At 36.9% G+C, this 21423-nt stretch overlaps 1 protein-coding gene across 3 annotated transcripts in view; it reads right to left on the bottom strand.

Moving 5' to 3' along the window:
- The window catches only part of dysf (neuronal PAS domain protein dysfusion), a 395946-nt gene that overhangs the window by 164787 nt on the left and 209736 nt on the right, over positions 1 to 21423 (bottom strand). For all 3 annotated transcript variants that reach the window (XM_090375456.1, XM_090375455.1, XM_090375457.1), the window contains one exon: positions 3339 to 3520. In XM_090375456.1, coding sequence (XP_090231582.1) covers positions 3339 to 3387 — 49 coding nt within the window. In that variant the 5' untranslated portion in view covers positions 3388 to 3520. The remainder of the gene's footprint in view (positions 1 to 3338; positions 3521 to 21423) is intronic.

The raw sequence follows: 21423 nt of genomic DNA, 5'->3' as shown, positions 1-21423 counted from the left end.
CATGATTGAATCTCATGAAGATTCAATTCATGAGATTCATTCTTCTGTTATTCTCCTGTCCCCTGGTTCGTGTCTCACCCACGAGGGAGAATAGAACTTCCTCATTTATTTTACTCAATCCCTTCAGTGCCTTATACACCACAATTAGATCAACCCTTAGATGTCTAGTTGTCAAACTCTGCCGTCCACATATTCTAAGCCGTTCTTGATAATGTTAATCATTTTGTTTTCGTCATCAACCTGATCGCCCTTCTCCAGAAGATCTGTCTTTTTTTTTTTTTTTATCAGTCTCCAGACCTGAATATAGTGTTACAAATCCGGTCTAACCATCGCCTAATAAAGAGGTATAATGATTTCCTCGCTACTAAAAAAAAAAAAAAAAAAAAAGCACTATAAATCACAGATAGGATATGATGTGCCATAACACCTAAGTCTCTTTCGTTTCTGAACCACCTTTATTTTCTTTCCCCCTAGTTTATATATGACTCAGGGTTTCTCTTCTCCAAATGCATGAATATACGTTTAAAAGCATTAAACTTTAGTTTCCATTTGTCGGACAATATACACAACTGATCCAATGAAGCAAGGTGGCCTTGCTCGGATTGTTAACCAACCTTCTCACCTTAAAATCACCAGCAAACTTTGAAATATTACCTTGGATACCCTCGTGAATATCATTTATGAAAATTAGAAACAAGCGAGACCGAACACCGATCCCTGAGGAACTCCACTTGTTACGTTGGTCCACCCTAAGACTGATCATTTATGGCAACCCCCTCCTATCTATCTCTTAGCCAGCCTGTAATCTAGCATACTATCCTACCAATAGAGCTAACTTCTTCCAGTTTATATAGCAATAATTAATTGATTTCAGTCCGATATATGTTTCTTTCCAAATGCACTTAAATTTTCTTCTACTCGTGCCCAAGGAATAAAGTAAGATATAAAAAGACTAGTGCAATCTGTTACATACAATAGTTACTACTATAAAAATAAATAAATAAATAAAAAAATAGTAAATGTACAAAGTGCTTTCCATTTCAGGTGCGTTGACTTCTTATTTCTTAAATTAATTGATTTTTTCTGTGATTAACAGAAGTGAAAGGTAAATAATTATCTTGTTACCAATTAATTACTAACTGATTAACTAAATAAATATTTAAATAATTATTTTCATTTTACTGCACATACCTCCCAACATAATATTCACTCCACGTTTTGTAATACTTGCAATTAACAGCGCGTGAAATGCAACATTTATTTCTGCTTTTAGAATTTTTCTTTTCTTTTTCTTTTCTTTTTCACAGTTGTAGTCTCTCAACTATTTCCCAATGAAGTTTACTTACTTAATTCTTCCCGGATTTCAATGACAATTATTTAATGTATTTAATGTTTCTGCTGTGATTAATATAATAAGTAAATAGTAATAATTCACGATTTATGTATTTAGTAAATTGATAATAAAAAAGACAAGATTGTTCTCGGTTCTTGCGTAAAAGTCATTTCTTTTATGCGCATCCACTGTATTGCTCATTCATTGCTCCAATCAGTGCACGGCAACAGATATACTATCTAGTGCTTCGGTTGCAATATACGGTCAGCCTATGTGATATGTATGGAAAATGAAATAACGGGCAAATTTCTATTGGTCTAATTTTAATAAAATATGGAATGACTCGAAAAATCTTTCTAGAAGAGCCAAATATAAAATTTCATCCATCCACTGGGAGTCGAATTATTACGTGCGGACGGACGAAGAGACATGTTGAACCTATTGGCTTAATAGGCAATTTTCGCGTTTATGTTAAAGCGCCTAAAAATTAAATAAATGAGTGAAATATTAATTAATTCTATGATTTTAAAATACCAGGAAAGTTAAGACTGTTTTTAACGTAATTTTTATGTTTACAATAATTATGAAACGGCATTTGACACTTTTCATTGGCATACAGTGTATTTGAAACAAAACAGAAATGGTCAATGATTATTTAAACCTTCACTTTGGTTTATACAAACCATCTATTAAATCGATAGTAAATTATCAACAAGATCTGTTGTAAAACAAATCTTCTTGTTGATAAATAAAAATAACAAATATGACTTTTCAGAATGGAAGGCATATTGTGTTAGGTTTTTTTGAACAAAAAAAGCATATGAAGGTACACGTAAACCAAATTGCTTTTGGAGTGGATCAAATGTTAGTACACTGTTCAATAGTAAATGGCACTAATGATAATAACAAAAATCCGTTTATTCGTTATGGTGCGCGGTGCGGTCCTATTTCAATATTTTATCAGTGTATATCATCCATTACATGTATTGTTATAACTGCGATTGACCTTGGTAAGCACGCAGAATGCCTATATAAGAAATGCTAAGGCAAAAAAAAAAAAAAAAAAAAACCAAGAGAGAGGCAGCCATTTCAATAAAGAACAGAATGAAAAGTAATTTGATAAATGGAAAGCAAACTAAAAACTCTGATTGATTAAGTGTTAATTGTTAGCACCGAGGACTTTTCTTTGGGAGGAAAGGACCAGACTCACTGCTTTGATCTAAAGAAAATCACACAATCAAGTCTCTTTGGGAGAGGGAGAAACTGACGAGGGCGGGCCCCTAGTGCCCGCTTTAGTTTACAATGCATAAAAAAATACATAAAACTAATAAGCAGCAAGAATTAAGCTGAGGCCACACAGAGCGCTACGTACGCTATGCGTGGGAAAAACAGTTCCCTTTATAGACAACGTAAGGGGCCACACAGAACTGCATACGCTATGTTCGCTGTCTAGCTATGTCGCCGTGTTGTTTAATTTGTGGTTATATTTTTAAGCGTCGCTGACGACGGGCATGCGCAGTAGACCCGCATGCAGCCTTGTACAGGACTGATGACGATAGAAAAAGAAATTTAGTTCTTTTTCTCTGCTGAAGTCTCGTACGAATCGTAGCCAGTGTGGCCACTTGTAGCGAACGTTGAAAAAACATAGCGTACAAAGCATACGTAGCATACATAGCGTAGCGTTCTGTGTGGCCTCGGCTTTATAATCATCAATTATACATAAAACTAATAAGCAAGAATGATACATAAAACAAATAACCATTACAGTACTATCCACCGTGCTCATCTATAATAATATCTGCCTTAATATCGAAAATTATCCGAGAACCTCTGCTCTAATGAAAAGTTCGGCGTTAAGAACATCAGAGAATTCACTATGGCTGTACTTAAAAAAAAAAAAAAAAAAAAAAAACACACCTTTCAGCTCTGAAATTCTCACTATTTTCCAGCAGTGAAGAAAGCAGAGTAAGTATATACATAATGAAATCAGTACAGGCCAACTTACCGTGCTGGAAGTAGTTGGCTTTTCTTACGTACACACACACGAGGGCCATTAGCTGGAGCTGGGACAACCTTTGGCGAGTAGACGATGGTAATGGTAATAAATCCCGTAAATTGGCTATTTCGGCGTTGATGAGATCTCGCCGCAGCTTAGACGCGCCTTTGGTCGATTTATTCGCGTCAAAACTGCAAGAAACAAAAACTGTATTTAAGACGCACATAAAATAGATTCCAAGAAACAAATCTGGATTGTTTGAAACGTGATTTTCAGATTACACTTCAACACAATATTTAAAAAAAAAAATTACTTTTTAGTGATACACTTATACACAATTAGATGCACTTGTACAATTTTTCAGGCTGATTCTTTACTCCACCACGTAAATTTTTGCAAAAATTAAAAAAAAAAAATGTACTTTCTATTTTATATATATATATATCCACACAGGTTTTCAGTAAAAAATAATAAGAACAAATGGTAATGCACGCAGATACTCAGTTACACACTAAATCAACCCAGCACTTCCTATTTTTTTTTTTTTTTTTCTCTATGCACAGGGATGAACTTGTTCTTTTTTGAAACTCTTTTGTGTCCATCATATGAATTCCTCTTCGAATAAAACACCAACAGAATTAGTCTACCCCGACTGCTTCATTCCATTTACCCTGGAAGCTTTTACCACAAACTGATAACGTGGTAAATCCTTTCACTTTCTTTTTTCTCACAGCACCTAGGTTCTCTGGAAAGCACCCATGGCCGCTGTGCAGAAAATTAATTTTCGCACTCATGTTCTGACTTCAATTTTTTTTGATAAATATTTTTTAAATGATCTTATATATATACATATATTTATTTTTTTATTATTATTATTTTTACAATACTCTTGAAGCTAACCAAAACTTCCACTTCTTTCTGACAGACGGAAATTGTGAAATCAGCATCTTGCAGAAGCTCTCTCTGATTCGTGTCTATCGAATCAGAAAGAGCTTCACTTATCATTGAGCATCACTTATCTCAAGAACTATTAAAACAATATACCGAAAACAGTTTCCCTATCTATCAACGGCTCTAGTCAAGTGAAAGTCTTCACCGTTCACTTCTGCATCGCAGCATGTTAAACTGTTAGCCCCAGTTTAAATATGTAGCGGTGCAGAAGAAATGTTTTCGGAGAACAGTGCTCTGACGACATTTTTGCTTCCTGGTGTGAAAGTAGTGGGGTTAAATTGGATCAGAAAGAACGTCTTTCTAATCCAATTTCGGCTTGAACATTCTTGTCCTATTTGTACAGAAAGCAAGGGAATTTTTTGTAATTCGACTGTTGCTGAAATCACTGCAAAACTATCCCCTCGTGATCACAATATTTTACCTTTTCTAACGAGAATTTGATTTCTCTAAATAGGCCTACAAGGCTGGGACAATTCATATTGAACAATTAGACTTTACACCAGCCGGTTTTCAAATAAACAAATTCCAATCTTGCAACTAAAACACTTTATTTACAATAAAATAAAATAAAATACGAGCGTATAATATGAAATGAAATAAAATATATAGTATTCTAAAACTGATGTGATTTAATTTACAATAAAATACAAAAATATAAAATATGATGATAAAAGCGATAAAATCGATTAATAAAATAAAATACCGTAACAACTGTAGCTTTCGGAGATAGCAATCCCCTTTCTCAACAGCATATTTCTGCTGTGTGGCACATCCTTAAGTGCCTTAGCTGCCAATGCGCCATAAAAAACCAAATCAAACCAAACCAAACATCCTTAAGTAGCAGATCCAAGGCACTCATCACATGGTTCCTCGGGAGTAAGGCGGAATTTCCCATTTATGCACCGGAACCGGAAATGGCTCGGGAGCAGGCTAGCTGAAACCGTTCATCTCGCCCAAGAACCACGGTTTCCAAGAGGGGATGTAAACGTACACCCTTGTCTCTATTAATGGAATTGCTAGCTGCCCCAATACGTAAACTCTCAAGCCATTTACGGTCCCAGAACCCCTGTGCATGATCTGTGATGACAGCATCCTCCGGGGAGATTTGATGTTGCTTCTCCCAAAAATGTTCTGCCACGGCAGACTTCCCATAATTTGCGGACTTTATTGCATCCATATGCTCCCCCAGACGGTCTTTCAGTCGTCGCCCCGTCTCACCTACATAACACACCCCACAATCCGGGCATTTAATTTCGTATAGCACCCCACTGTTGGCTTCTTTCGTTATGGGATCTTTGACACAAGATATCACTGTGTACAACCTCCGTCCCGGGAGTTGCACACAGCGTATCTGGCACCCCCGAATTACTCGTGCATTGTGGTCTGAATTTCATTTCATTTTATACGCTCGTATTTTATTTTATTTTATTGTAAATAAAGTGTTTTAGTTGCAAGATTGGAATTGGTTTATTTGAAAACCGGCTGGTGTAAAGTCTAATTGTTCAATGAGAATTTGATTGTCTTAAGTTTTCTTTAAGTGTATGGAAGGGGAGACCGAATTTAAGGGTAACGTGCTTCCCATGTGCAGCAGAACTCACAGTTGTCGTTGTATATGCGTGTTAAGCGTCAAAGCAAACTAAGACTATGAAGCGTCCGTATATCTTTTCTATAAATTGATTGTATTCTGTGGTCGATCTGCCTTTTTGCTGGATGAAAAATCTGAGTTGCAGGGAAATAAAACCAGGCAATCCTCACCTAAGACCAACCAGTTCAGCCACATTTTGAAAAATCACATAAACATTCTTCGCGTTATTGACGGAATTCGAACTCGGGTCTTTTTCACCAGATGTGGTAAGGAAGTGATTATATCCACTATGCTACACACTAGCACTGTAACAGAACTCCATTTAAGCTGGTCATCTTGTTATCAATGAAGAATCTCCATTTCAGTAGACCAAATACAACACATAGTGCAAGGATGGCGAATCAATGGCACGCTTGCCACGAACGGCGCTCACAGGAAAATATACGGGCACGCAGCCACCCATATATTTTTATTATCTACATCTGGCACGAAAACCGTAAGGGAAATTATAGTAGAATTATACGGAAGCAAAGTTCTCATTAAAAGCTTTCATGTATGGTTTGCCTTTTATAATAACAACAAAGATTACTTATTAATTTTAGTCAGTTTCTTTTTTTTATATATGGCACGCAAAAATTGTTATATTTCTGTGTCAGCTTATTTCTGACACGCATAATGAAAAAGGCTGACCTGCTTTATTGATTAAGCCAGTTGCTCCAGTAATGAACACGAAAGATCCATCCTTGGAGCCAAGGGTAGAATCACCTCTGTTAAGCATATGACGTGCCAAGTACCAACAGATTCTTTTCACTAAATCTATAACCTAAGAGCTGTGTTGAATTATTTAGTAAATCCAAGTCCTGTACCAAATCCTTCAGTTCATCTTTAGCAAACTGTTCTGTCTTCTTGGAGAAATCAGAATCAGAGTCTGTGCTGGAAATATCAAAGTTCTAACGTTTAGCTAGAATTTATACATCTTCACTGTGAGGGACTGGACGAATAGCTCTTTAATTAACAAAATTGTATTGCAAATTTGTTCGTAGTATATCCTGTAAAACAGTAGTGAGCAAACGTTGGGCATGAGGGTCAGTTCATTAACACGAAACAAATACAAAAATCAATGCCACAGCTGGGGACGCATCCACGGAGGTGAGATTTGGCCACTTCAGTACGCATATCAATACGTTCCTATGGCTCGCATATATATATATACGGCAGATCCTGCTATAACGTGCTACATGCGTTCCAAAAAACGACGTGTAGTAGAAATGTAGAAGTGCGCGCTATAGCACGCTTATTTTCATATAACGGTCAGGGATAGGTACCATAAAAGCTATAAATTATCCACTTTCAAACTTATTTTTATTAATATAATACGCTGTGATGGTAAATAACATACATTAAAACTCAGAGGTTATTAAATGCAAATTTATTGAAATAAAACATACACTAATAGTTTGGAATCACGTTACATTTTCCTTAATTTTCAGTTTTTATTAAAACAGGACCAATTTGTTTAGCAATTTTTTATTAAAATATTTTCTATTCTGTATAAAAATCAAAAAACTTAAATAATATTTAAGAAATTTCTAGAATACTCGAGAATATTTCAGAAAGGTCTAGATGACTCTAGAATATTCTAGAAAGTGAGAGAGTATTGTTTCAATATTATAGAAGATTGTAGATGGTTCTAGTGTTTTGAAATAATATAAATTTGGAGAAATCATGCACTTTGCAGCGGGGCCTCAACGCCTCTGGCTGAAAGTCCGGCCGCTCTGGACAACCCTGATTGTAAGTCTGGATTATTAATTTTGATAAAGCCATTATAACATACGAGTTTAAGGGCAATCTTCCACACGCAGGTAACATAACACAAGAAGTATGAAAAGTGAAACATAATTTTGTATAAATTTGGAGTAAAATTAGAATAATTAAGTAAAAAAGAAATTTAATAAAATAAGCAGGGAAGTAGGGAGGGAGAGATACCGTATGTTATAGACGAAGTGTTAGGGCCTTCAATAGATCTTAAGGGTTTTAGTCTAGGAAATACAATGTCCCGTGTAGTCCTCCCACCCCCATCTCTAGACTAAAAGCCCCAAACTCCGATGTTCAAGACCGTGCGTAACAATTCGGCTTTAACAACGGTAATATCGGTAATATGTAATAACGGTAATATGTATTATTAATCGGCCTGTACTTCAAAGAGCGGAAAATACCATTCTGTAAGTTTTTAATTCAAATTCGTGATCTATCTTTCAAATTTTTGCGTAAGTCATGTTTAGAAATATATAACCAGATCCACATTTAGGCCTTTTGTAAAAGGGCAAGAACTGAAAGATTCAAAATATTGGATTGCGGAGCATTTTACAGTTTTACGAGAAGTAAATGAAAAAATACCATTATACCCGTAGTTTAAGCAGCTGAGAGAAGTTGATTTAAAAATTAACACTAAGGTCTGATGTTATTATTTTTAGAAATACTCGTTATTAAAGAAGAAATAAATGAAGCCTATCCTTGCATATAGACACTAATTATCAAAAAAGTATTGGGCAAGCAACTCAGCCAGTTCAAACTCGCTAAGCTGCTCTGAACGCGGATATTCAGAATTATTAGACGAACTGCAAGTATACATAATCATTTTCATAAATTCCAAAGACGAGGCATCTACTGGCGCCACGTTGAAAACTATTTGCCAGTTAATATTACTGATTTTTTGAATTTTAAGTTTTTTTTTTATATTTATATAAAATTTTACTCCATAAAAAACATACTAGATAATCTAAATATATACTCGATTTTACTTGTAAAAGTTTTTATCAGCACTTATTGCAGAGGTTCCAACTTTATAGTGAGAAGGGATAAATTCAGAATTAAATAGGATCGCTTAAAAATATTAAATATTTTTTAATATTTAATATATAAATATCTCGTGTAGAATACTTTATTTGCTGCCTTATATTATAATTAATCATAACATTAAATTATAATTATCTCTGTGGTGATAATACGGATTTCATCCATAGTTTCTTAAGAGAACATCGAGTTATCGTTGGCTGCGTTTCATTCATAGACTTTCACGTACGGTTGTGAATCTACAATTATTTATGCTATCTATACAAGCTCCCCATAGACAAACTAGAAATAAATATTTTTTTTTTTTCACAAACTTTAGAATAGAATATGGCAGGTTGAGCCTTCTAAACAGAATTTTAAATGTAATAAACGCCTTAAATCTTGGATCTCTTTCTCGATCTGAACCCTTTTATCAACCCTTAAACGTAATTATTTATTTCATCTTATTTTAAACTGAGCGGTACCATATTTTTCATCCTGATGCTTGATCAACCCTTTTCTGCAGATTATAATTTTAGCATTTAGTTGCAGTATTCATTTAATGCAAAAGTATTAATATATATATATAAAGTAGATTAGAGTATAAATGGAGAAATGCTGATCACATCAGATGTAGTAACAATGGAAAAAATTAAATAGATACCTGTAAAATAAAATAATGTTAGTTTTTATTCCTTTCCATTTTGGTCTCTGTTGGGTCGATACATCAGCCTGCTTTTTTACCTCTTCCTACGTATATTTCATATCAGAAACAGAGGCCTTGCTTCTTGCAGTATTTCCTTTGGTTTTGGCTGCTGACCCTTGATGACGAAGTTAAAATCATTGGATCTACAGCATTAAGTACTATATGTATTATTTTTATTTTAGGTATCTGATGTGGTCAACATTTCTCCATTCATTCTCTAATCTACGTATCTATATTCCATATTCCATTATGGTTGTTGGGTTTTTCTGGTATTACTAGCAGTGCTCCTTGTCCATAAACCATCCCAATTTTTTAATTATCATTATTTTCAAGCCACTACAACCACTTGTTATATATATATATCTCACCATTTAATCGCCTTTATCAAATATCACCTTTAAATAACACCTAATAATGATAATAATAATAAAGCCATAAACACCTATGCGGTCCTAGTGCTAACATAGTCCTTCGGGATCACAGATTGGACCGAAATGGAAGATATCATGAGAAAGACAAGGACAATGATGACCAAGAGTCGGCAAAACCACCCGAAGTCAGCCGTAGAGAGACTGACAACAGCTCGGAAAGAGCTGTTGGGGTATACTTCATCGAGCAACAGAAAACAGCGATAGCTAACCTCAGGGATTACTTCCAGAAAAAGAACACAGCAGCACTCTACAAGGCCATAAGGAAGACAGGCACACAAGCAACATACCCCACTCAACCTAAGCGAGGAGTCCCCTCCCGCCCAGACGACACAAACAAAGCTAGAAAGATGGACAAAAAAGACAGTTCATGGCAGACACTACAATGACCTCCATCAAGATCACATAGATGAAATGGCTTCCAATGCATGGCTCACGAGCGGGACCATCTTCCCCGAGATGGAAGGATTCATGCTCGGCATCCAAGACCAGTAAATCAACGCCAGAAACTATAGAAAATATATCGCCAAGGAGCCCGGTAGGTCAGATGGCACATGTCAACAGAGCCGTACTTATAAACAGGCGCTGGCATCAGGCCTCACCATAGAGGGGGGGGGGGACCTCGCATGGCCTCTGTAATCTCAAATTTTTAAAGCGATCTTTGTATTGCAACGTTTGTGTTTAAACAGATCGGTAAAAATAATTGTTTTTTTCTGATTATATTTATGTCTCCGGTATCTTTAAAGGGGGCCCCGCAAGAGCTCGTGTGTGTGTGTGTGTGTGTGTGTGTGTGTGTGTGTGTGTGTGTGTGTGTGTGTGTGTGTGTGTGTGTGTGTGTGTGTCGGGGTGTTTCCCAGGCATATGCCATCTCCACCTAACTCGCTTTTAATACAGAAAATCTGTAAAGTGGGCCTGATAGAAAAGATAGCTAGGAAATAGAATATCCAAAACAAGAGAAATTTTGAGATAGTTACAATTTTAAACAAACAAAACCGCCAAAAAAAAAAAAAAAAAAAGCTTAAGAGTAAGAGCTTAGCGCCTCGAGAAGTGTAAGTATAGTCCTGCATGTTGACGATGCCACCTCGCCACAGAAACGATCCAACATATCACCGCGGGATGCAAGGTGATCGCCCAGACTGAGTACACTCGTAGACACGACCAGGTAGCTAGGATAATACACCAGAAGCTAGCAAGGAAATACACCAGAAGCTAGCAAGGAAATACCAACTGATCAAAGAAAGGAAGACAGACAAGCTATAGTGTACCATATTACAAGTACGAACCCCAGGCAGCACTAGAGACCCCAACCTACAAGCTGTACTGGGACCACGCCATAATAACGGCCAAGACAATCGCACACAACAGACCAGACATAACCCTTGTCGACAAGAAGGAAAATGCTACCTATCTGATTGACATAGCGGTGCCCAACACTGGCAACCTCCAGAAAACCCATGAGGAGAAAATCAGGAAGTACACGAACCTAAGACTGGAGATCAAATAGATTTGGCATATGCAACAAGTAATGGCACCATCCCAGTGCTTGACATGATGATCGGGGTGACCTCCCAGAGAACACCTACAAGGGACTCCAGAAGTCGTAATCCTGAACACCTGTAGGATAGTCAAGAGAGTTTCTCGACCAACCGTAACAGCAGACATAACCACTCTGTGCACTTGGTAAGTGTAAAAGTGTATTCATATCTAATAGCACCAGGGTTTCCTCCATCTCCGCGTTGCTTTCATTGTGGGTGTAAAAGTTCACTGGAAAGGCCAGAGATTTAAAAGTGTATGGATTTTGTAAGTGCAGTATTATGTATCGTTGTTCTTTTGGCCATTTAGCTGCTGTACCCCTGCTGGGGCCCAACGTTACCTACATTTGGCCCCGTGGAGGCAGACCAGGTATCCAGTAATTGAAAGTTTTACTCTGGCAGGCCCTGCCACCTAGTTTCCTGATATTTCAGTGGCTAGGGCCTATAAAAAAAAAAAAAAAAAATGGAGTAAACACTAGGAAATAGAGCGCGCCAAAAGGTTTATGTAAGTGCGATTTAAATGTAGATATTTTTTAAAATTTTTATAAGTTGTCTGGGGCTTACGCTGGCGGGTTAGGTAGAGTAGTGAGGGAGACTGAAGACTGGGGAAAGGCAGAAGTATGAGGACGATAGAGAAGACGATCTCAGAAGATCAGTGAGGCAGGCCCATTCCTCACCAGGCAAAGAAAGGGGGACGTCAGGGGAGGGAGGAAAAAAACGTCTCTCCCCCTTCCAGCGTTAGGTAATTAAAAGTGAATAGGGTTAGAGCACCTGTGCACTTGGCAGCAATACCCGTCACAGGGTGGAACACCCCAATCAGGGAGAAATAATAATAATAAAAGTGATAACACTTGGGGGCCGCACAACAAACGTTTGAAAGCCGCCAGTTTGGCATGCCTGATTTGATATATTCTGTTTTTAATTATAGTTTACCCGTTCTGTTTGGTATTTATTTATTTTTTAATCATACGCAATTTTACTAAAATATTCACTTTGTTTTGTTTAGCACATTACATATTCCAGTGCTCCATCAACCACTGCCGTCATTTCCGACACACGGGTATTTGGCATCCGATTTTGAAAGTTTTGGTGATTTTAATATTTTTTTTAGTTTTTAGCAATGACAGCTCAAATGTCTGTGGTACTGGTAGTGAGTATCTTTGTCCGTTCGGACTTGGATTTCTCACTACTTTTATTTTGCACCACAAAAACCAACTCCCGCTGCGATCCACGATTATCTTGCCTCTCGTGAGGATTAATGTCACCCGCCGTTCCCATCTACTCCACCGAGGCGCTGCAGGTTTTATTATAAGTCTATCGTACTATGCCCGTACCGGCTATAGGTTTCATTTGCCAACAACAGGAAGAGGGTATATCGCAAAGCTAGATTTTCTAACAGGGCAGTCTATTATATTATGTACGAGTATCTATATAAGAAATTAAACAGAATACAGTAATTCTTATTTCCTAAATGTAAAATAAACACATGCAGAAAAAATACGTAACGAAAGCATCTTATTTAGCTATCGTATAACTAGTTGACTTCTCGTGATCAGGAAAATTCCATTATCTCACAAAGACCATATCGTAACATGGCCGAACTAAAGTAAATCACGTCTATTAAAAATATATTAAATGTACTAAAAAAATAATAATAATACATTCCCTAACTATTGGCTAAAAATTATCTGAAACGGTGGAAATGTTTAAAAAAAAAATTAAGTATGCTCAAGCAGGACTTTCTGGTACTTCAATATCTTCATTATATCATGAGTTTAAACTCTGTCCATAAATGCATTAATCGGACTAGTTAAGAATAATGGCAGATTGTAACGTATAGATACCAGCTACATTATGATTTTACTGCATGAGGTGGAAATACCAGTTGAATTCTAAATACTATTGATAAATATCTGCATTCTGCTTCATATTGCGCTAATGTTCTGACACCAAGACAAGCTTCTTCTTTTATTATTATTAGTTACCTGGCACATTAAAGACCAAGAGGCTAATCACCTTACAAGTACAATCCTTGTAAACTTAAGTTACATGCAACTGTAACGATATCCGGGTTTTGCTACATACACATGCTGGTTTTCCAAGATCACATACTGATAAAACTTATACTGCAGATTGATCATGTGGATAACACCACACGGATCAGGTAATCACAAAATGGGCCCTACGATTTAAAGATTTCACTACAGAAGATAGAAATCTTTTCATTTACTTTTTTCTGACCCACACATTATTGCTACATCCAAAACTAATTTGCGGGCTCACTACAGCAGAATATAGTAGAAATTTTAACTAAAAAAAAAAAAAAAAATCGCTATTATCCTTTTGGTTGACTTCTCTAGGGCTACAAAACTCCAGTGTTTCTTCTATCTTTTTTTTTTGTTTGAAGGTTACATAGTAAGAGCTTTTCGCAACCTGCATTAAGAAGAGTCGCAGGCCAGTCTTAACTCTTTCCATCTTCATTTTATGATGGATTAGGCCTCAGCATAGCTTATTCCGGTCTTATTCTACTATCTTAAACCCTACTGTATCTATCTGTATTATCTCTGTTTCTCATGTTTTGTTTCGTTTTTATATTTACTTTTCTTTGCAAACAATATAATGTGTTCGTTGAATTTTCTGTAATTTTATTATTTTTAATCAAACTGAAATATGCAAATCTGTAATTTAAAAATATCGCCCCCTGTACAGCACAATACAAGAGTAATGTCGCTCTGATACAGCACAATACAAGAGGAAATATTATTCCTTACAAGTACTTAATTTCTCAGTCCTTTCTACGTAGTAAATTTGAACTTTCTTCAGTTATTTTATTCAAATATTTAGCTAAAATGAAGGACATCTACGTCCAACTCAAAATATTTGACTGCCGTATAGCATAGGCACAACTAAAGTCTCAGAATGGGAGGTCGATTGCCCTTTTAAATATTGGTAATTTGTACAACAAACATTTAAGTACTGTATTTAAATATCCATTAACACCTTTCTCACATTTTCTAAGCTATTTTTAAAACAAACATCGGTTTCAAAGGGACAGAATGATGGGGAGGAGGATCACACCACTGCCTATAAGCAACTTTAATAGCATTCATAGAATCGAAGTTTCGGGCTCAGATAAACTGCTGATATTATTTACGAATTAAAATACTCGCTCTTCTAGTTAAGTTTTTTTTTTTTTTTTTTTTTCTTAATTTATGATAAATTCTCTCTCTCTCTCTCTCTCTCTCTCTCTGGTTGGATTTAGTTTAATTTTCATCTTCTGATAATATAATAATTTTGAAAACCATAAATAGTGCTTACTGTTTATAAGCTAGTGTTAGTGCTATAATCTGTAACAAAGTAGGATTCAGTAAATTCAGGTACACACAAGTAAGGACAGGTGTAGAAACAGCTAGAGCTAGATCGAGTTCGCATTTCATCAGTTCTGAATGAATGATTTCGAGGAAAGAGAATCAGTTCTTGAATGGCATCGTAACCAGTGATGAGACACAGTCCCATCATATTACCATCGTAACTGCATGTTCCAGTATGAAATGGAGATGCGCACAAATTCACCTACATCGAAAAAAAATTTCAGAGCGTGGCTTCAACAAACACGATCATGGGCAGTGGGTTTAGATGCCAAAGGCATATTTTTGGTTTTCTCGAAGAAGGCAGTACATTGATGCTGGTTAGTGTTATGATTAGGTGGTGTAAGCAGTGCGTACATTACATAATTGTAAAGAAGTATGTTATCGGATGTTTAGATTTTATCTAATAAGAAAAAGTTCAATTGATATCACATTCTAAGCGTATGTTTCTTTGGTCCATGGATAGCTTTTACGACCGACCATAGCCTTCCTCTATCACAGAAATCTAGTCTTACAAACGAAAGTACAATAAATAAATAAATGAATTTTCTGTGTATACTCCTAGACAATCACACAGTCAGAGGAGTTCACAAGATAGAGGGAATACAAGAAACCACCGTATTTAGTAGTCACGCAGGTTTGAACCACGGTCATTCAAAGCACGTATACTTATTGTACTTTCGTGCCCGACCACTCGGCTACTATTTCGCGTAGTAGAACCAAAAGACGGATCGAGGCCAAATTTTCAACCTATATTCTGTTGGTCCTTGGGAAATTTTCAGGTCCAGTTACAAATTCACAGCCCTCGTTTTCTTTCCCTCTCCCATACAAAAATGGGTATAAATAAATGTTTTCGCATTAATCTACAAGAAAAATGCAGACTGCTACCAAATTTTCTACATATATTCTGTTGCTCCTTGAATTGCTACTAGGTTCGTTTCCTATTTCATTAGCATTCCCTTCCCGGTTTCCTCAACAGAAATATTACTAAAAATTTGGAACAGGAATTCTAATCCATTTCAAAATTCAATGCTTAGAATATTTCAGGAAACTTTATAACAAATTTTCCTGCAGATGAGTTGACTTGTTTGTTGTTTGGTTTTTTTTTTTAAGGAGCATTAGCAACTAAGGCCATATTGCTCCGGGTCATGCGGTGGTCATTCCCTGACCTTTCCGCATCCTCCGTATTTGGTGGTGACGGGCTCGAACCCCGGTTTAATCAAGAAGCGTGTGCTACGCACTGCTGCTCCTTCCCACCTGGCTACGGAGGCGCCATGAGTTGACTTATTTTGTTACAAATCATGAATTATTACTATTTGCTAACGCGCCTGAAATGTAACACACTGCACACATTAACTAACTTGTTTATGTTAGCAAGTGGAAGAAGAACGAATAGCTAGAAAATTGAGCTTCGTTTGGTAAGCAAACTTTTGACCAAGGAAGGCATAAATGTCCAAGAAATATATTAAAGAACGACTAGAGAGTTTGGAGAAGCATCACCCAGTTATGCTACTGTCGGAAGACCATCGGCAGAGCTCGAAAGAAGACGAGATTCAGTTGAGGATGATCCAAGGTTTCGGCCAACTGAAGTAATCAATTCTGAAACAATTGCCATCATTGAAGGAAAAAAATATAGTGAATGGATTTAGTGTTTGAAATTTTCTTTTGAAAACGTACATTTTCAGGAATCATTTTAACAATAATATATGAGCATTTTGGGAATGTCTAAAGTTTGTGCAGAATAGGTTAAGCCCAAACGGAAAGGTTTCCCAGAATGATCTAGAGATAGGCATTTAAGGCAATTGGTAGTGAATATTTGAGAAGTTAAAGCTGTTAAGTGCAGGACATTGTTTCTCAAACTGAAAGGTGATAGGTAGTTGTCTATCATCAGCAAAACTATGGATAACATTTCCAGTCAGTGGAAGAAGGTCATTAATCGAGGAAAAGAGTGGGAAAAAGAACTGAACCTTAGGAAATATGAGCATCAGCGACAAGTCAGGATACAGAGGGTCATCTACCATCACCAACATACGGTAGTCAGAGAGAAAACTGGATGCCCATTTGCAAAAAAAAGTAGGCGGAGTCCATGTTATAAATGTTATAACATGGGAGCTTGTTTAAAAGATCTTTAAGGAAAACACGATAAAAAGCAAAAATATGTCAAGAATAACTTCTTGAGTTTCATGAAGTTTTTCCATAGAATATGTGATAAAAATTTATCATAAGCCAATATATCACCAGTGAATTAACAATGACATTTTTACAGTCATTTAAATAATTATTGCAATTATGGCAATCACTGATCAGAAAAAAGGTTTCGAGATAATTTAGGAGTTGGTGGTTTATGGATTTCTCCACTGCTTTGGAAGGAACAGAGGTAAGTGCAATAGGAGAATAACTTGAAGGAAGGAATTTGGCAGCCTTTATAAAAACTGGCTGGATAATAGAAAATTTCTAAACAGAAGCAAAAACATCTGGGATTAAAAAAAGTGTAAAAATATAAATATATTTTTACACGTTTTTATTCCAGATAGTTCAGGAGAACAGGTTTTGAGAACAAGTGCAAAAATGCCATTAGGATGGCATCAACATTGTTCAGAATTCTTCTAACAGCCTCCTTCTGTTTGAAGACTACGGTAGGCATTGAGTGAAGTGCGTGATAGTTAGTGATTCAGCAAGATCGTCAATACAAGAGTTAGAAGAAAATGTTAATAAGTCGGCTTTATATTTAACTGAGTATGCAATAAAACCATAGGTTCTATCAGAGGTGGACAGTATAGATGGGCAGAAGTTGCGGACAACAAGAGAACAGAATGCTAGACTACCATTTGGATCAGCTTTCCATTCTTAGCCTGTTCAAAATCAAATTTGAATTGATTGATAACTGATTTGCACAAATGTTGCGAGCTTTAGTGTAGACAGAAAATGAAGATAGAGTTTTGGATACAAACCATTTGCGTCATGTTGCACTCTTATCCTGAATATCCTTAGAACATTTTTTTAGAAAAACCAAGGTTTAGATAACGGACGAGATTTTAGGATAGAATGTGGAATAAAGGATTCCATCCCTGCAAGAATAATTTCACTGACATGATCGGAGGAAACGCTGCGATCGGAAGATTAAACAGTAATCCAACCAAGGAAAAGAGAAATGAAAATCACAAAAATTCTGTTTCGCATTTTGTAATGTCAAACGACAGGAGGCTAATAATGGATGAGAGAGAGCGAAACGTTCGATTGAAAATGAGACCATCAATAGGTTTCAATCTGAGGTGCAACTATCATTGATCGTGTACTTAGAGGATGCTGTCGGTGAGGAAAAGATCAAGTGCGTTGGGTGTGTGGTTAGGATTATTTGCTATTCTGGTAGATAAATGAACAAGATGTGTAAAATTATATTAATAATTGCAAAAGCCTCAGCACATCGACCAGCTGGGTCCATGTAGCCAGACAAACAGTATTATGTGTGAAGTCAACTGGAGTTGTGAACATTAAATCAACGAGGAAAATTACCTCACTGTTAATACATCTAAATTGAAGTTCGTCAAATTTCGAATAAAGGAAGTGAACGAATTCCAAGTAATAAGTGGAGTCGGGACCATGCTAGATACAACAAATTAATCTGACAGAATAAAGTAAAGAAATTTTAAGCTACTTTTATTCAAAAGGATCCAAAAAGCGGAGATTCCAAATTAGGGAGTCCCTGACAAGGAATATCAGAGAGGACATATGCACAAGTTCCACCTTTGATGCGAAAAGAATCACATAGCGAATAATTAGAGCAACTGAGATGAGTAGTGATGGAGGCGACCGATAATTGAGACTCTGTCAGAATAATTAAGTGGGGCTTGGAGGCCTGTATGTGAAAATGGACATCACTGAGACCATGTATGTTTGTGAAACGAAAGAGGCCATTTTTGGGATGTTTTGTCTTTTTGCAGATAAGTTTTTTTTTTTTTTTTTATTAGTTTGACTCTCCATGATGCATTCAGTAGATAGAGTAAAAGTAGAGATGAGGCATGTTGTCGGATTTAATGAAATTTTTGGATATGGCGTACACACAACAAGAATACACCTAGATACGAGGCTTCGAATAATGTGGCCTCGACAATGTCCCCCGCATACACACTACTCGGACTCCCTCCAGTCGCTAACTAGTGGAGTAGAAGCAACGACATTATACACTAGCTGATCCAGTTGCCTCCTAGAGAGTTCCCAATAGGTTCGCTCCGGTGGACATCTAGCGGCCGGCCTGTGAATACCGTTTGAGAGCTGTGCCCTGGAAATGTAAGGAATATTGGATCTCGCCATGATGCCTCATAAGCATCACTCATATCACATGATGGAAGAGATGGGGGGTTTCCGGAGCTTTGCTCTGGAGAATAAACATGGGTTTCACCACTTCAAGCTCCAATGAGAAAACTGATGGTGTTGCACCGATGATAATTCTCTGCTATCTAGTATTGCCTAGTGACACAGAGGGGTGGCATTCCTTTGTGATGTGAACCCCACACCTCGATCTCTGCTTACGTTGGTTCACACTCAGCGGTCATCTCCATTTTACTAGGTGTAGTACTTTAGAACTTGCACACGGGAGGGGGTGTATACCCAGGGTTACTAATCGTCCTACAATCATGTAGGTGCATGTGAGGATCTGGTTGTTGCAGAACGACTGGATTTAACAGAAATTCTGCACACGCGACTCACAAATGGGATTGGAACATCGGGTTCCATCAGCGTTTTAGACTCCAGATAGCAAACTCTAGCTGTCACACCTGGAATGTTTGTAACAAGCCTCAGCGGACCAAACAGTAAGCAGATTCCTCAGGGCAGTCACAGGACTATTCCAGGGTTTCTCCTAACTACTAGTTTATTCAAATAGGTGACAGCTTTTAATCGGTAAGCCTTTAAATAAATGATATGTTTATACTCGGGAGCTAATTGCCCCGCCCACTTGTGCCACGTGACCCGCATCCCTCTTCTCCCATTGGCTACCCCACCCCCACCACGCAGCATTCTCAAGGAATAAATATCACTATGTAATTATTTACCTGTGTTTACATAGGCCACTTAGGAAAAGGCCTTTTGCTTCGGGTTCCATAAAGCATGAGGAATATTGTTATATCCGAAAGAGCAGAACTAAAATATTTGCAAACTATACAAATATTTAAAATATTTACAAAACACTAAACTATTTACAAATATACAAACTATATCGGGTACCTTCATCAACTGACATTACAATGGAACATCAAATGATGCCGAGCGTGGTCATATATTAGACAATGCAGCACGTACACGATGTTGGTGAACGTTTTGAAGGCAGTTGTCTTTCAATGAAGACAACAATGTAGTTATTTACCTGCGCATTTATAGTGACGTAATTGTCCAGCCCTCTTCTCCCATTGGCTCGAATAAATATCACTAGGAGGAAATTTTTTTTTAATTTTAAAGAGAGATGAAACATACTATTCATGTTGTTGTTATTTGGTTTTTAGAAGCATTAGCAACTAAGGCCATATTGCTCTGGGTATATGCGGTGGTCATTCCCTGACCTTTCCGCATCCTCTGTATTCGGTGGTCACGTGCTCGAATCCCAGTCTAATCAAGAAGCGTGTTACGCAATGCTGCTCCTGCCCACCTGGCTACGGAGGCGCCCATAATATTCTGTATTCCCATTCGCAAAGGTAATCATCTAATTCTGCATCAAACTTATACTAACACCAAAGAATCGCTAATAAATTGCCTCCCGACGTAGTGGAGAAGCAATTTATTCCGATGAACTTTTTGAACTCCTCTCAACACTATATAACAACAACAACCCTCCTCTTCCTTATTGCATATTTTTCATGCAACTTTCCTTATTTCTGAGTAATGCAATGCTGAGCCAACACAAAATGAGGACTAGTTTAATTATATATTGCAGATGCCTCCATAACCATCAAAGGGTCTTCCCATTGACAGCCGAATCACGTTACAAAAAAAATCAAACAAAAGTCGTTAAGTAAAGTCTCCAATGTTGTAATTTAAATTCCCAGAAATATGTATTTTTAAATATTTATAGAATGCTATATGAAAAATTAGATGAATGCAATCTGACATCCTTTCTGATATGACCACGCAATGATATTAATATTCCATTAATATTCGCTTGAATCAAAGTAAGCAGGCATTCATTGTTACGAATGCATTTGTGCAAAATGATTTCCAAAATCTTCTCAAACGTTAGGATAAATATATGAATGTTCACGGAAATTATACTGAGAAATGTACTACGCAAATCTGTATGTAACTGCTCTTAATTTCTTTCCTGTACTTCACTAAATGTCGAAAATAAAACGTTGAAGAATTTACTTCCCGATTTACTGATGCCCCATGGTCTTAACTGTCTCTGCGCTTAGCTAAGCAGCCGACCGACGCTGGTCGAACAGCTTTAAAAAAAACCCCGCTTTTTTTATATTTGTTTCCTTGTTGAATAGCTTTGGACTTGTATTATCTACAATGCTTGCAAAATTCGCTGTATGAGCTTTAGTGAAGATAGCCATATGACAATCAGGTGCTGTTCTTGAACAATCTCTTAACTAGAGAGCAGAAGAGGTTAAAGATAACATTCTCAACTTTAATCAAATCAACTGTTATTATCACATTTCTGGAATAAGAGAACCAGACTGTTTACAGTTTTCACGGATGCA

This window comes from Mastigoproctus giganteus, chromosome 6 (genome assembly GCF_048544385.1).
Source record: "Mastigoproctus giganteus isolate SK-2022 chromosome 6, ASM4854438v1, whole genome shotgun sequence".
Taxonomy (NCBI): Eukaryota; Metazoa; Arthropoda; class Arachnida; order Uropygi; family Thelyphonidae; genus Mastigoproctus; species Mastigoproctus giganteus.
This window is presented reverse-complemented; position numbering and strand designations above follow the sequence as displayed.